Consider the following 16,584-nt stretch of genomic DNA (forward strand, 5'->3'; position numbering starts at 1 on the left):
ACATTTCCATCCCACTGACCTTCACTGTGTTCTCCTCCATCCAAGTGACGACGCGTTTTCTGATTACTGTGAAGGAGTGGATGCATTAGCAACATATTTCACGGAATCTAAGAAAAACTAAATGATTGAAAGGCATCAAGACAGCAACAGGTACTTGGTTTTAATGTCCTTGTTTAGATTTCCTGTATTTACATAATATATTGGGTCTACTTTTCTTGTATTTGGAGGTAAATCTGCTTCTACAGGTTGTTAAGCAGTCCACCTGTTTTCAGTGTAAGTATATAATGTTTAAAGCTGCATAGTTCACAATTTTCTCAATTAATCAAGCAATTGTTTGGTCCATTTAACATTAGAAAATCATTAATAATCATAAAATAATAAATCATCATCATCAACACATTAGAAAAAGGTGCCAAGATGATTGGTTGAAGTGAAGGCAGCAAATCCTCACATTTGATCATTTTTTTACTTGGAAAAATGACCAAAAACGATGAGTCAGTTATTAAAGGAGGAGCAGGTTAGCCTGATCTTCTCTCAATTCACTAATTCATTTCATATTTGTTGTCCAAGTCATTTTTGGGTGTTTTTTTCCCCCTTCCACACTAAATATAAGTGAACTCAGACTGACTTCAGAGGGAAAAAGCAGCGTGAGAATCTGCAGAGCTGTGACATCACCTGAACATTTGCTTCCTCTCCTGTGATTTGCAAGTTCCTGTTATAGGCCCCCAAGTGTAAATGATGCAGGTCTACCAGACACTTTCCGGCTACAATATCATACGTTAAAAAAAAGCAGCAGCGAAGCAGCTGGCTGCCGTTTAATCCGTTCCTCTGACATTCAGAGCTAAGTGCAACTCTTCCTCTCCCCCTCTCGGGGCCCAAGCACCTGTCTGGACAACAATACCTGCTTGGATCCTTCATCACGCAACTCTTAAAATCCCCTTTAATCCCTGAAATGTAGATCTTGTGCGTTGCGGCCCATTACATAGTTAGTAGATTTCTTTGTAATGCAGCTCGGCTATGTTCCAACATATACCTTCACAGCTTAACCTACATAAGTCCATTGATCCGTGTCTCACCAATACAACTCCAGTATGTTAAGCATTGCCTAATCTGTCTCATGCTACCTGGATTTTCATATTGGAGAAATAATCCTGATGAAGGGGAGGAAGAGGGGGGCAGAGTCACCTAAGGACCTGTTTAAAAGCTTCTTATCAGAGACCTGCACTCCCAACGTTTAACGGAAAAAGGGGAGTGATAGCCTTTCAACTCCCAAGCTGCAGCTTTAATTAAAGCGGCTTGTAGGGGAGATGAAGTGCAGTGGTGTTGTATGAGTTGCCCCGCTGAAAATCTAAATCGCATCAAACAACACGGCTCAGTCCGGAGTGATTTTAAATACGTGGTTTGAAACATGCGGATCTCCTGAACTCCAAACACACACAGAACGTACCAAACTTTTCAGCAGAAACACTTAAATGTGGAAATTAAAAAATTTGCAAAGTGTTTTGCATCTTTTTAAATTTAAATACAATCATTGTAATAATCATCCAGTACCTGTAATATTACATATTAACAACACTAAACAAATACTTTTATACAAGTTCTCAGTACTCTTACAGTAGTTATCAGTACTCTTACTGCAGTTATCAGTACTCTTACAGTAGTTACCAGTACTCTTACCGCAGTTATCAGTACTCTTACTGCAGTTATCAGTACTCTTACAGTAGTTATCAGTACTCTTACTGTAGTTACCAGTACTCTTACCGCAGTTATCAGTACTCTTACAGTAGTTATCAGTACTCTTACTGCAGTTATCAGTACACTTACTGCAGTTATCAGTACTCTTACTGCAGTTATCAGTACTCTTACAGTAGTTATCAGTACTCTTACTGCAGTTATCAGTACTCTTACTGCAGTTATCAGTACACTTACTGCAGTTATCAGTACTCTTACAGTAGTTATCAGTACTCTTACTGCAGTTATCAGTACTCTTACAGTAGTTATCAGTACACTTACTGCAGTTATCAGTACTCTTACAGTAGTTATCAGTACTCTTACTGCAGTTATCAGTACTCTTACAGTAGTTATCAGTACACTTACTGCAGTTATCAGTACTCTTACAGTAGTTATCAGTACTCTTACTGCAGTTATCAGTTCTCTTACTGCAGTTATCAGTACTCTTACTGCAGTTATCAGTACTCTTACTGCAGTTATCAGTTCTCTTACTGCAGTTATCAGTACACTTACTGCAGTTATCAGTACTCTTACAGTAGTTATCAGTACTCTTACTGCAGTTATCAGTACTCTTACTGCAGTTATCAGTACTCTTACAGTAGTTATCAGTACTGTATTGTTAATATATTGTATTTCTGGTACTTTTTTGCAATCCTTTCAAATTAAATTGTACATGAAAATATAAATGATAAGTGTCTAAAATGCAGCACATTGTTAAAGATCAAACCAGTGTTTTGGTTCATGAACCCTTAGAACGTACCGTGTCTGATTCAGTGGAAGCAGCTCCACCAACTTTTCCTCTCTAAACTTCTCATCTGGTTTTGACTGTTTTATGTGCAAAAAAAAAAAAAAGAAAGTAAAATCCAAAATGTAACAAAAAGGAAAGAAGATGAGATTAAAGTCCAAAAATACAAATCAACATGGCAGAACAGTGTTTTCTGGATGCTGCAACACAAACAGTGATTCTTGAAGCACCGTTAAAAGCCGATGCTTTTGCTGAGTGTGCGAAACCTGAAGGCATTTGCACCTTTACACTCTGTCATATTATGACACAATTTATGCAACAAAAAAAACTGTAAACATTGGTCTTGACGTTGCAACACCAAATCCCCTCACACATTCACACATGTGGAAACACTTTTAGTTAATGAGTTCACCTACAAATCTGAGCTTAATCACTATAAATAGGATTATTTTAAAACGTTTGGTTTGGGAGAACGATGGAGGTCGATATAGGACAGAGAGGAAGACGGGCGAGAAGTAGAGGAGGATGAGGAGGAAGAGGAGGTGACGAAGTGGTAAGTAGGAGGAGGAGGATGCAAATATGACAAAAATTCATTGCAAACTGCTGCATACAGAAAAAGAAAAAAACTTGTTTATCATTTAAATCATTGTGTTTACTGTACTGATGCAAAAACATACTTTTCTACAAGAGTTTTGCAGAAATTGCAGTGTTACTGTGTCTATATCTTAGTGCCAAATCTTCATATAACCCCTCATTATGGAAGAGTTACATTGTGTTCATACTTCATCATCCATGCACCAAATCATGAGGTTTAACATCCTACCTTCCGGAACTGCAGACTCGAGTCCCGCCGTCTTCTGGTCCTCGGCAGTTCCATTTTGTCTTTGGGTCCAAACTTGATTTGTTGTCAGATCGACTGGCTTGGAGATCCCCTCCCTCTCTCTGGAACAGGCATCCCGTGCTCAGTTTGCTGCGCAGATTTGATGAAATGTTATTGCTCGCTTATAAAGTTTGGCTGCAATATGGCGATGGGGATGGTGCTTTGCTTGGCTCTTCAAATATTAATGCACGACGGGAAATTCACGAGGAGCAACAGTAATTCATAAGAGACCATATTAGCTCAGTCAGTATCTGGTAATAGCTGTTAAAAGACCCAAAACAATTTGCACTAGGTATCAGGAGATTAAAATGTGGTTTTATTAATATTATTATTATAAACCGTTACCATTCAGTGAGAGAAAAAGACATTTTCTGTTGTCTTTCGAGGAAGGAAGAGGAAACGAGTTGTAGCGAAAAATCATTTATTTTCCTTTTAGTTTCCGTCGATACTCTTTTTTTGTCTTTACATAAAGCTCATCACAAAGGAATACATACATTCATTATGCAGGTCAAGCGAAGGGAAAATAAGAGCTGAGGGGGCACCTGATTCTGTTTAATGATCAATACGTGGGGAAAAAAGAAATAAAGTAAGGCAGCTGATCCTAAGTGGAGCCCAGAGTCTTACCCAAAACAGCAACAGCTTTGATCAACAGAGAACGCAGAAGACATAAAAACATATGAAGGACAGCAATCAGTTTAATAAAGTCCCACATAAAGGGATGGGCACATCGAGTGTCATGTCTACGGTAGGAGTGGATATGCAGAAGCAAGTGGAGCTTGTTAAAAAGCAGTGTTACACACAAGGCTTCTACTGGCTACGAGGCTAGAGTACTTTTCAATAACGTGGATGAAACCCTGTACGGAGAGAAGGAAGAGACGGATGGCAGAAAGGAGAGGATTGTTTGTGCATTTCACCTCACGTAGAAAAGAAACAAAAAGGTTTTAAAAAAAAAAATGGTGAAATATAGAGATTTTGTCACTTCTGCTGCAACCTGGCAGCTTTAAACTTCGACACCCTCTTCGGTGCTTCCTGGGGCGGCGCCACGTCGGGCGCCTCCTCCTGCTTCCTCTCCAGTATGGTGGGCAGAGCTGGTGGAGCGATGGTCAGATGGGGGACAGCTGAAGGTATGGGGTCCTTCTCTACTACCGTACCTGAGAAGGCCTGGAGAGAAAGAGAGCAGAGGAGGAAACCAGCGTTATGACATCACTGATGGTTGAAGGTTCGCGGTCACGAAGGAGTTCACACTGTTCTCCTGCTGGAGCTTCTCCTTCATGTGGCCTCTAGTGGCTCACATTTAATGATTCTTCGACCACATGCAGCTTCCATTTTAACTAAAAGAGGCTTCTGTTGGAGTTTTGATATGTTCTCATTAAGGGATCTGAGGCTCAAAGGTGCAATTTTCATAAACCCTTCCGTAATATACGCATATTACACGTTCCTTCACACTGTAACAGAGATGAGAGACGATACAAAGAAAAGTCAGGACGACCGTGTGTTATGTACCTCGAAGCGGCTGGCGGGGTGCAGCGGGACCGCCGTGGGACTGTCCTCCTCCGTGATGCCGTCGCTGGTGTCGCTGTGCGTTGCGTCCTCGTGGCTGAAGCTGCGTCCGACCATGCGGCGCTCCTCGAAGTCCGCCGCGCTGCTCTCGCTGGTGTCGCTGCACACGCTGTTCTCCCGGCTGCGGGACTTAAGGATGGACTTCCTGGGGATGGGTTCCCCGTTCTTCACATCCACAAACAACCTGACGACGACGGCAGAACGGACTCACCAATCAGAGGAGAGGAACCTCATCCAACAGTTTGGGATGCGTTTAAATTTACCGTCGTTTTTTTTTACCTGTAAATGTCTGCTGGTGTTGTGATTTTGTGAAGTTCCAGATGGGAGTGTCCGTTTTTCTTTTTCCTTTTCGAGTGTTCCTTCTGCTCTTTCCTTTCACTGAACTTCAACATGGTGTTTTTCCCCGTGTTTATCCTCACCTGAGGCAAAAGACAAGAGAGACAAAGTCTGAATTTAACTGCAGGATTTAAACTATAATCCAATAAGTCAAAAAGGTTATTTATCACCCTGACCTTTTTGGGTTCGATTGTGTGAGAGAAGAAGATGGTCGGCAAAGAGTTGCCTTCCTCCTCATCGTCGTCGTCTTCCTCCCCTTTCCTGTCTGAGCTCGGTGCCGCTTTACTGTGAGGCACGGAGGACCAGCTCGGCTTCAGATTCAGGCCGTTCACCGCCGGGGCAGCGTCTCCCTCCTTCTCCTCTTCTGAGGAAAAGGATGACGTGTCCTCACCGTTCATGTCTGTATTATAAGAGAATCTGGAGGGAAAAAGCATTTCCATTAGACATTTAAATTTAGGTTAGAAAATGTTCAATTATTAAGGCTGCAGGGTAAAACACCCCGAGCGTGCTCCTCTACCTGTCCTGCTCGTCTTGTAGCTCCTCCAGTTTCTCGAGTTCGTCCAGTCGAGCCCACAGCTCCTCCTCAGTCGTGGTGCCTTTTCTGCTCCCCCCTTCGCTCTCCTCTTCCTCCTCTCTTAGATCCAACATGGCATCTGACTTGGGCTTAGAGTGTGGTTTGAGAGCTAGTCTCTGCTTTCCTGTTAAAGCAGGCGAGACGGTGAGCCAAAGTGAATTAAGCTGTCTTCGCTGATGTACGAGTAAAACGAAAGGTTGAGGAAGATACCTTTGGTGACGGCAACCTCGTTGTTTCCAGTGGCTTCTCTAATGTCAACATAGTCCTCTTTACTCTGAAGAAGAAGAAGCAAAGTCAATACATTCATCCCTCATTTATACGTCTTATGCAATATCTCATCTGTGAGGCGACTTGTAGTGATGCGACATACGAGGGCTTCCACATCCTTCACCAGCCCGACTCTGGCCTCAAAGTTTTTCACCGTCTTTGACAGATCGTTGAGTTCACTCTTCACATCTGCACAAAAACAGGTGCATTATCGTCAAAACGTGCATTCAGAGTCGAAACAGACAAAAAAGCAAACATGCAAAACCCCTGGCTGCGGGCTAATAAGAGATTTAAATTAAACACTCTAATAGAACGATGGCAACCGGCGGCTAAAGAGTTAAAATCCAAAACAAGTTGAGGGGAAAAAACACTGAAAAATGATGACACAAACAGTTATATCATAATATCTTCTGCCCTGAATACTACTCCGGATCATTAAATCTCGACAACAATTAAGCCCTTTTCCTAATAGCGGCAGAGGGCCCTTGTTTCCATGGCAATTGGGAGCCCCTCCAGTCGGTGCATCAACTGGAAGTGAGGAAAGGTCAAAGAAAGAAGGCCTGACAACTCAGCCGCTGTCTGACACATTTCAGCCAGCTATGTTTGTATTACAGCACTTAGCTCTGTAATAGTGGGGTGGGCCGGGTCAGGAGATAGGACGGGGGAGGGAGGGAGGGGGGGGAGACGGCTGCGGATGGGCTGTGGCAGCATGTTTCTGCTTCACTAAACACTCTAATAATGTTCACATCAAAGATCGTTACTCGGGCCCATTTGACTTGATATGAGATTTTCAGACCTAGAATGAGCAGCGGGGGGGGGGGAAAGACGGGCCAAACACGGCTACGCATAACCCATGTTAGAATAAACATTTCCTCTTTCCTTGCACTTGATCAAGCACTAATGTTGCATTCACAGGCCTTGATTAGACCACAGGAGAGGAAAATGTATGAATTTCTAGTAACAAGCTTTACAACTGACAATGTGACGTGTGAGTGGAGGAGCAGCACAGCGAATGAGTGCTGCAAATGTGCCTCGCAGCTCGCCGCCCTTTAACCAAATGTGAGAGTAAGTATCCCGTGCACATCGAGATTTCCAGAGATCCAAGACAGATATTACAAGCATCCGTACAGTTCACTAAACATACCTTTGAAAGCAAAATTCTAGTATCTCTAAAGTTTCTCCCAACGTCTTATGGTAAATTAAAGCTCAAAGTTAAGTCTCACTTGCTTGAAACACACAAGCTTGATGCAGCGACACCCTCTGCTGGATGAATAGGAGTAGTGTTGAGGGGTTACATTACAATTAAACAATGCTGTATCCTTGAGAGAGGACAGGAAGCAGTTTTTCCCAAAAGCAGACTCACATTTCATCCTGTGATCCACAACTTTCTGAGCCTGCTTGGCGGAGCACTTGGCAAACCAGTTGTCACCGAGCAAGACTGTGACTTCGTTTGTGTGCACCAGCCTCCCGGGCATGAAGGCCAAAGGGCCAAAGGGCACCTGTTTAAAGCCAAGGGGATGGAAAAAGAGCAAAAAGCAGTTCCAGTTAATAAAGCAGGCAACAGAATGTGGACATGAAAGTAGGAGAGGAGAGGAAAAATAGAACTCTCAGTCCCTGCAAAGAATATCAACCCAGCTAATAATAAACTTGCCATTTGCAACAAGCATTTGTCTTAAAATGAATGCACAAAGCACAAAGTTGTGTGTATTTTTGCTCTGCACATTTTTTAAACAAGGTCAGCACTCACCATGATGTCATAGGACAGCTGATCTGGGAGAGTTTTAAGTCGGTCGTTCAGGGCGTCATAGTCACCTGACACCTTCTTCCTGTAAAAGCATGGATTCACAGAGATGTCAACTTTTTACTTGTTTGAAAGCACAGACCTCCCCTTTGAAGCCATCTTCCAAATTGTTTTCTTTGGTTTATTTCTGGATGTTAAACAGAACAATGGAAAGCAAACAACAGCTACTGAGTAATGAGGAAGTGCCTGTTTCCCCCTTGAAGGAAGAAGACTTCAACAAAAGAGGCTTCAAGGTGTCCCTGGTATTCAGTTCTATCTATTTGCTACTGGGCAATGAAAAATAAAGAATTGCAAAAAGCTGCTGACTATATACTATGATGCGTTCTTGCATGCAGAAGAACACAGAAACAGTTACTCTCAAAGTTTACATTTATATGTTGGGATCGCCTACTTTCTCAGTCACAACACCAGTTTGTAAATTTAACACATGTAGGAAGTTATGCAACATCCTCCTCATGATAAACAAAGTGTGTAATAGCCAGATGAAGGGTGTTTTACCCTTTATTGACTTTATTTTTGGAGATTTTCCTCACTGTTTGCTCTATTGCAATCTGCTGTGTTCCCTGTAAACACAAACCTCAACCTGAAATATATCATGTATTTGAGTAGTTTTAATTAGGAAAAAGGAAGGGAAAAAAATAAAACTTTCTTTGGGGTCACTATTACCACGACATCACCTAATTAGCAGGAGAACATGCAAAACAATTTTTGATAGTGTTGACTTTTTGTTGCATATTTACTTATTTTATTCCATAAATACACAGAAAGTGTCTCTAATATCTGCACACCGCTGTTCAAGTCCAGGGTGTTCAGGACAAAGGGGAGAACGCCCGCCTTTGTCCCGTCTTAACGGGTGAAACGAAACAGCAGAGTGAGAGAGACGTCAGAAACAGCCGCCACGCCCCACAGTCCCAATAAGAGCTCTAATCAGCCAGAGTGAAATCACCTGTGTGGGTGGACTGTGGTTGGAAAGGACCTTTCAAGAAAGCCGGGCTGTTTGCTGGTGATCACAATGATACTTGTGACTTTTTTTTCTTTTTTTTAATTAAAGCGTTTTATTGTCAGGCAACAAACCTTTCATTCGTTTCAGCCCAACTGCTGCTATAATACTGCTACCTATCTGTAATCAATACTACTACGAATACACATGCTGGTTGCAATCAATACAAATCAGTTTACTGTGATGAAGTTACACTACAGTAAAGCCCCTCCACAGTGACGGTCCACTCACACAGGTGTTGCCACTTACTCCACCTGATCAGAGACTCTTCTCAGGGCCGTGTGGGTCTGGGTCCACATACACGGTGCTTTGTTGACGTCTCATTCACTCTCTTGTTGGCTTTCTAATCAGTTTGGGTACAAAAACTACCTGTGATTATCATTAGAATGGCATTATTTCAGGGAAGACGTTTTGACATGTCACACTAGCAAAAGCAAAGGTGAAAATAATGGAATTAATAATGGTTGAATTCTATTTAGTTGCTTTAGTTTCCGGATCCTGGTTTTGTGCAGGCTGGCTGCCCGTCATGGCTCACCATGATGCTTAAATAAAACAGAGCCACTGTTAATTCTAAGCAACACCTGCGGTTTTCTCTGCCGTATCTTAAGCCTGAGCATCGGTCTGGTGGAGTGGATTACGATGGAATACAACTTAATAATTGCCCACAAAAGGTGGAAAGCCTTTGGACAAACTGCCACGATAAGTGAAAGCCACTGTGTGGGTGAACAGGAAAAACGAGCTGCTTCTTGCTGCTGCTGTGTGTGTTGGGAATGAGGAATAAAAAAGGGGGCTATTTGCGTCACACTTGAAACAAAAGCCTCCGAGTGGTCACAGAGTGTCTAATTTGCCCCTTTTGACCAGAGCTGGCGCTCTAAATAGGAAGCAATACTATTGAACACAATCACTTATTGATTGAGGGAGACAAACTCATGGCTATTATCAGACAACAAATCATGCAGGTGTAACATAGAGATATACTAACTGTCTCAACTAAACACAAATTTCACTGAAAATAATTAAAGTGAGCTGAAGTGGCATTTCAAGAGCATCCAGCTTCCGTAGCTCTGCGTATTTCCGAGTGAAACAGGATGTGCAGGCGGGACTTAACGTTGGATTTGATCGGCTAAAAGATCGGTTTCTTTAGCGCTGTGCTGCACTGAAGTTGCAGACTGATGGATGGATGTCATGATGTTATTGGTTGAACTTTCTAAGTACTAGTTGATGCATGTGGTCATATTTTGTTTTGCAGTGGGGAAAGATGTTGGATTTTCATATAAAAAGTAATTTTGGGGTATTTTTTTCCAGCGCATATTGTTAAATAGGTGCAGAATATGACCGGGATGTGATCTAAAAGGGTTAAAGATCGATTTCCGATCGACCTTAATTGCAAATGACAGCTCAATTTCTAGGTGAATTATCCACTAATTTTCAAATTGATGGTATTCATTGAATTGGATCAATCAGAGACAATCGAGTGCAAAACCATACAAATCTTGGCTGTGACCCTTTTTTAAATAATGAGTGCAGAAGAGGACTCATTTTTATATGTCAGGGGGAAAGTGATCTGATTAGAAACTGTATCGACAGGCTGCGTTTTGCTTCTTTTTTGTGACATTAAAAGTGTTATTATAAAGCAAGCAAAAAAATAAACAACACCATCATTATGCATGGGACTTTCTTGATGCTTACCAGTGCTGAATCCGACTTTCACAGTCTTTCACCACCTGTTTTTTTTTTTTTTTTAAAGATACAGATAATGTCAACACGAATCACATTGAACATCTTTGCAACTTTACACTTTGTCAAAATGGCAACTGCTGTTATTGCCACAAGAAAACAGACCTAATTCAGAAAGTGTCAGTATTTTCAGGTGGAAATGCAAAAACACAACTTCTGAACGTATTAAAACACAGGATGCAGACAAGAATACCCCAAAACACAAACACTAAATCACTGTGGTGATCTCTATCTATCTATCTATCTATCTAGCTATCTATCTATCTATCTGTTGTTTACTCAACAAAGTGAAAATAATAAAAAAAAAAAAAAGGAAAACTTCTCAGAGGAAACTGTAAACCTGGGACTTCCTGGCTCTGGAGGGAGGAAGGGGCGCATGTCATATTTACTAAGTCAACCATTAGCTCGTTAGCTAACAGTTAGCTGCACAACAGTTTATAAAAACGTTTAAAAAAAGCGTCTGGAGGCCATAATAAACATAAGTAAAGCACTCTCGCAGTCCGACTCCACAAGTGCAGGAAGAAACGAAACTAAAAGGGAACACACCTCCTTCTGGGAGACATTTGCGTAACCAGAAGTTGAACATGCGAGAGAAGAAGCTTCTGGAAAACGCTGCAATCAAAACAACAAACCCAACTTGCTAGCGTGACATAATGCATTTGGTCTGCAGACGTTGGTGTGTAACGTATAAACAACAACACGGATTACATCCACTCGTGGTGGAGAGTCTTTGCGGGTCCACCGCGTGGCCAGCAGCAGCGGAGATTGCGTTTTTTCCCCCTGCGAAACGTTTTGTGTCAACTGGTTAGATTACCTTCTCGTGTTCCTCTCGGAGCCTGACAACTCCGCCGAGATGCTCTACATTCGTTTTACTCTTTTCAGCCATTGTCAAAACCACGTGCACAAACAGGAATATGTTTTTTTTTTGTTGCGACCCCAAAACAAACACAAAAAAAAGCTCAGGGGTTGCTGTGAGTCCTAAAGAAGTGTTTATGAATGCAGCCGCAGCTATTCCTGGGAGCCGTTCTGCTCGTATTCATCAATGGGGGAGTGGTAGTTATCCTCACTTCCGGACGTGGTACCATCTCACACTCTCATTTCAAGATCTCTGCATGCTTTCCAAAAATAAAAAGGAATATCCACGGTTTTTAATATCCAAAGGTGAGCGGAGATGTTCTTCGTCACTCTCGCTGCGACATGCACCTCGACCCACTGTCGATACACCGAGTAACGCTGCGACTTCCGGTTATGATATTCAAAATAAGATGTCCCCACTGGCACGTCGCTTTTTAGTATGATTAAATAAAAACACATGGTGGTAAACCTGTAATTGAATTGATAAAAAAATATATATATCATGAAATGTTTAGTTAAGAAAAAGCATGGGGACTAAATTTACTAAAATAATCATCATGCGGAAGTTAATGTATTGGTGTACTATCAGGTTGTTGTATTGTTGCATTTCATCCTTATTATTATTATTTTTTTTTTTTACCATCTAAGTAACATTCCAATTGTATAAGCTGATCACTTTTCCGTGTGCAAATTGTTATCATGCAGCTCTGCATTTGTAAAATTAGTAGTTAGTTTTACACATTAGTAGTGGAAAAAGTAAAACATTCTGTTCTGAAATTACGTGGAATAAAATAATAAACCAGCGTTTCGAATTTTCCACTCTTCCTTCTTCAGTCCCGTTTCATGCTTTTATTTTGAAGACAAAACGTATTTCCGTTCGCAGCCTGTATGAAGCTATCAAACTTGACGCAAGCACGCAGCTGCTCCCCTGTGTCTCCCCCGGTGTACTCTGGGTAAATGTGGATGCTTGCACAAATGTAAACAGTCGAAATACTGCAGCGAGCTAAACTCGTGCCTCGCTGACCGCTGACCCAACACACGTTACCATACCGGGAACACGGTGACAACAAGCACAACCACCGTTAGAGATGCATCTATAGCTGTTGGCTTCCTCTGGAGCTGCACACACGTCGTTACAGATCCTATTTAAACACACACATCCTTATTGTACAGCTATCAATAGATATGAAAGAGGTCAGACAGGTCAGTGGTGACAAACAAGTTTGGTATAAGAACATTAATATAATCCAGCCATGGTTCCAGCCCCCTTCTTGTCAGAAGCTCATTGGCTGCTTTTGTTGCCTTCATGGCCTGTCGGAAATATGCCTTTTTTTAGCAATTGTGACAGCAAAAGCAGTCATTAAGAGCCCTTTAAAAATCAAATTATCTATAATTTACACGTTTGGGACGGGGAACCAGAGATCCTTTAACTCTAATTTGAAAAGCCACTATTCGACAAATTAATAAGAATTTAAGGTGTGTGTGATTTTCCCCACAAATTACAAATAAATATATATATATATATATATATTTTTTAGCAAATTCTCATCAATTTGAGGAGTTGTTAGTGTATACGAGGCAAATTAATTAACACGTGTATACTTGATATTATTGACGGTTGAACGGCTAATTTACTCCTGAAAACAAACACCTTTTAAAGTATGGCAGCCAATTATGTTTTCGTTATCCTTATTCTCTACATTGTAGTGTTAAATATAACACTAACTCACCATGCACCGTGCACCTAGTGTTTTTTTATTCTGACCAAATTGCAGGGAATCGGGAAATGATCGAGTGTCCTTGAACGCATCATTTTTTGTTGTTTCCCATCAGGCATTGCAGCTACAGTCAGCCATGCAAAACTCAGAAATCAGGTGATATCATACTAAGATTTTACAAATAAGTCGTACAGCCATCGATGAGGAGTTCATGACAGCAAGGTATGTTAATCATCCTGACTGTGTTTATGACGACGTTTCCGCATGTCTCTTATTCATTTAAGAAAGGGCGTATATATATATGTTACTCTCTGAAATGTCAACCTTTGCCTGATGATGCTTTCTGATGCAATCGGAGTCATCACGCCGGTATCTGTTGATGATTGCGTTAGAATGACTGTGGGTCACAATTTTCAATATAAACATGCCATGTTTTGTCTTCTTTGTTTTAAGGTGTCTTGTGTCATATTGTAAATTGTTAATTTGTGATCAGCTAAGTGAATATTGTATACTAACCAATGTGATTGATAGTATTTTCTTGATTGCTTATTCTATGTGTATTAATTTGTAATAGGACTTTTCCTCCCCAAATTATTAACACATATGTTTCCTCTCACCTGTAGTGCTATTTTTAAATCTAGCTTGTTTTGGTGTGAGTTAGTTTTTTAGATCTCAGTAGAGTTGTGTTCCTTGTCTTGAATAATACTTGTGGTGCTCAGAGGACACTCACCAAAAAGGACAAGAAAATATAAAATTATACAGCAATATCCCTTAATCACACCAAAACAGTCTAAATTGACAAATGGCACTACAGGTAAGAGGAAAAAGTTTATTTTGAGGGGTTACTGTCCCTTTAACTTAATAACCTTTCAGTTATCATTTCTGTCATGTCTCCCTATTGGACCCACAGTATGTGTCATCGGATTGATGATGTCATGAAGCTGTGTTGTGAGTTATCTGCTAATCAGCAAATCCAGACCACTGTGAGAGGCTCAGGGAAGGGTGCAGCAGCAGCTGGGGGACTGGCCTTCGCTGGAGGGTTAGTCGGGGGTCCTCTCGGTATTGCAGTCGGTGAGTGGAAATAAAACTGCAATAGTTAAAACAAATATGTGTACAATCTTGAGTTCACAAGTTTGAAACCATCTTCCCCTTGTAGGCGGTGCTGTCGGAGGCCTCCTGGGCTGCTGGCTGACCAGTGGTCAGTTCAAACCGCTGCCTCAGATCATAATGGAGCTCAGTCCTCAGCAGCAGCAGAAGCTCTACGACGGCGTCGTGGCCGTCCTGGGAGACGTTCAGTGGACAGATTTGGCTCAGCTGTCTGCTCTAGTGATGGGCAATGCCGCCCTGAAGCAGCAGCTTACAGCAGCCCTCCTCGGGTATGTCACCAAGGAGCTCCAGGCCGAGGTGCACTACATGGATTAGAGTCAGGGGCTCACAGGCTAAGCAGGACGGAGTCTTTGAAAAGAATGTGAACTGTTTTTACCAAGTCGAAGAGGCTCTTCATCAAATGTGAAATGACTTATTTCAAAATTGCACCGACGACGGGTTACTCTGGATAATATGAGGTTAACAAGTCACTGTATGACTGGATTAATTTATTCTGGGATGTGCGCTCCGCAGTTGAAGTCATTATTTATTTATTAAAAGGCAGTGATAATCATGGTTCACCTACGCTCATTTCCATATTTAAATACAAAGGATCATGCCCTGACTGAGTGCCAACTGTACAGTGTGAAATATCTTGATTTGATGGTAATTTATTAAGTTTAAAACCATGACTTTCACAGTATATTGTATTTCAATGATTTCCAACAATAAAAATCAAAAAGGTTTGTGTATTTCAGTGGTTCATACAGATTTACACACGTTCACCGGGATTAAATTAGAATTTTAATCAGATGTCACCGTCAACTCTCACACAGAGCCATCCAAAAAGAAATACATATTACAGAGAGAAAGCGAGACAGAGCTCCAGGAGTATTTATCCCACCACCACAGTGTCCTCATCGGGGAATTCGTAGTAAGGAACCTCCAAGTTGAGAGGAGCGGGTCCCTTTCTTATCCGGCCTGAAGCATCATAATGGGAGCCGTGGCATGGACAGTAGTAGCCTCCGTAGTCCCCGGCGTTGGCGATGGGCACACAACCCAGATGGGTGCACACACCGAGGACGATGACCCAGCTGGAGTTGAGCACTCTATCCTTGTCATGCTGGGGGTCACGCAGCTCGCCGATATTCACAGCCTCCTCCGCGGCGATTTCCTTGTCTGTGCGGTGGCGGACGAACAGGGGCTTCCCTCTCCACTTGAAGGTCATGTTTTTGCCTTCGGGGATGTCGGAGAGCTTGATCTCAATCTTGGATAACGCCAGGACATCTGCCGACGCACTCATCGAGGAGACAAACTGGCTGACCACCGTCTTGGCGGCATACACAGCAACCACAGTGGTCGCTCCGGTGACGAGGTAAGAGAACGACCTTCTTGACTCACTGCTGTCCTGGGACGACTTGTTGGGGTCGGTGACCTCGGGGCGACGGTAGTCTGAGAAGTCAGGAATCTTGATATCCGTGTGGGCAAGGCGGATCCCACCAGGAGCTGGAAATTACATAAGATGTGTTTTTTTTAGAGACAAGAGCAGCTAAAAACCAATTTAGTATATTACAAAAAAAATCAAAGTAGTGTGATGCTCTGTCACACTTTGTCCCCCTATTCTACACCTATTATTTGTCCCCAAAAGACATTTCACCTGTATGGTATTGACAAAGGTCAACGCACAAATATGTTCACAAAAACTTTGATCCCATTGCAGAAACTGGTGGTTTATGTATCTATGTTGACTTGTTTGTTTCTCATTAGTCAATAGTTTCAAATGTCAGTTATAACACCGCCATTTCCGGTTAGCCACCGCAATTTGTACAGTATCGGCAGTTTGACGATGAAAACAGATAGACGCCCAATTCTAACATAAACGTGTTAACTTATCAGTAAGAAGTCAGTATGCCGTCGTTACATCACGCAGCTCAATACTACCGACGTTAGCAGCCATAGGTCCGTCGTTCGTCCTTACCAGCGGCCGGAGCCAAGTCCTTGGTTGCTGTGGAAACCAGGGTTTTAATCGTCTGTTTGGTCGCCTGCAAGTACGGGGAAAGAGCCCCGCGACGAGCGGCCGTGGACATCATCTTTGCCCCAAAAAAAGAAACCTCCACACCGGCACCGGGGACACGACCTTGCGTGTACAAAATCTGACGTGCTCCTCCGTGAGCTGCTTCACCAGAAACGCGCTCCGCCGTCACAACGTTCCGCTTTACGTCCGGGTCTGACCGAAGTGTCCCTTCCGTTTCCCCCTCAAATATATCGAGTAATAGTTTTACGATTTTAATTGA

The 16,584-nt window shown here is 42.2% G+C and overlaps 3 protein-coding genes across 3 annotated transcripts; 1 reads left to right on the forward strand and 2 right to left on the reverse strand.

Annotated features, from left to right (window-relative positions):
- Window positions 1-4,302: 4,302 nt before the first annotated feature.
- Window positions 4,303-11,844, reverse strand: uri1 (URI1 prefoldin like chaperone). Its single transcript, XM_084018301.1, has 11 exons — window positions 11,446-11,844; window positions 10,584-10,618; window positions 7,841-7,919; window positions 7,457-7,592; window positions 6,197-6,282; window positions 6,037-6,100; window positions 5,770-5,950; window positions 5,429-5,669; window positions 5,196-5,335; window positions 4,860-5,100; window positions 4,303-4,517 (listed from the first exon to the last, which is right to left on the reverse strand). The coding sequence occupies exons 1-11, from the start codon at window positions 11,515-11,517 to the stop codon at window positions 4,332-4,334; spliced, it is 1,461 nt and encodes a 486-aa protein (XP_083874427.1). The 5' UTR covers window positions 11,518-11,844; the 3' UTR covers window positions 4,303-4,331.
- Window positions 11,845-13,314: 1,470 nt separating this feature from the next.
- On the forward strand, window positions 13,315-14,926 carry LOC311018305 (protein C19orf12 homolog). The gene is made up of 3 exons (XM_084017210.1): window positions 13,315-13,426; window positions 14,115-14,275; window positions 14,361-14,926. Exons 1-3 carry the CDS (start codon window positions 13,416-13,418, stop codon window positions 14,624-14,626), a joined length of 438 nt encoding a protein of 145 aa, XP_083873336.1. The 5' UTR covers window positions 13,315-13,415; the 3' UTR covers window positions 14,627-14,926.
- A 145-nt stretch (window positions 14,927-15,071) lies between these two features.
- LOC311018304 (cytochrome b-c1 complex subunit Rieske, mitochondrial-like) lies at window positions 15,072-16,487 on the reverse strand. Its single transcript, XM_084017209.1, has 2 exons — window positions 16,269-16,487; window positions 15,072-15,796 (listed from the first exon to the last, which is right to left on the reverse strand). Exons 1-2 carry the CDS (start codon window positions 16,378-16,380, stop codon window positions 15,186-15,188), a joined length of 723 nt encoding a protein of 240 aa, XP_083873335.1. The 5' UTR covers window positions 16,381-16,487; the 3' UTR covers window positions 15,072-15,185.
- Window positions 16,488-16,584: the final 97 nt, after the last annotated feature.

Source organism: Eutrigla gurnardus, assembly GCF_963514095.1.
Source record: "Eutrigla gurnardus genome assembly, chromosome: 9".
In the NCBI taxonomy this organism is placed as follows: domain Eukaryota; kingdom Metazoa; phylum Chordata; class Actinopteri; order Perciformes; family Triglidae; genus Eutrigla; species Eutrigla gurnardus.

What these genes read in the sequence shown, in the direction of transcription:
- uri1 (XM_084018301.1), bottom strand. Translation starts at nt 11,517, where the DNA reads ATGGCTGAAAAGAGTAAAACGAATGTAGAGCATCTCGGCGGAGTTGTC. An exon ending in AGCTGTCCTATGACATCATG is followed by an intron (nt 7,593 to 7,840) that starts GTGAGTGCTGAC and finishes GGCTTTAAACAG; the next exon opens with GTGCCCTTTGGCCCTTTGGC. An exon ending in ACCCCGCCAGCCGCTTCGAG is followed by an intron (nt 4,518 to 4,859) that starts GTACATAACACA and finishes CTTTCTCTCCAG; the next exon opens with GCCTTCTCAGGTACGGTAGT.
- LOC311018305 (XM_084017210.1), top strand. An exon ending in TCCTCTCGGTATTGCAGTCG is followed by an intron (nt 14,276 to 14,360) that starts GTGAGTGGAAAT and finishes TTCCCCTTGTAG; the next exon opens with GCGGTGCTGTCGGAGGCCTC.
- LOC311018304 (XM_084017209.1), bottom strand. Translation starts at nt 16,380, where the DNA reads ATGATGTCCACGGCCGCTCGTCGCGGGGCTCTTTCCCCGTACTTGCAG. An exon ending in GGACTTGGCTCCGGCCGCTG is followed by an intron (nt 15,797 to 16,268) that starts GTAAGGACGAAC and finishes TGTAATTTCCAG; the next exon opens with CTCCTGGTGGGATCCGCCTT.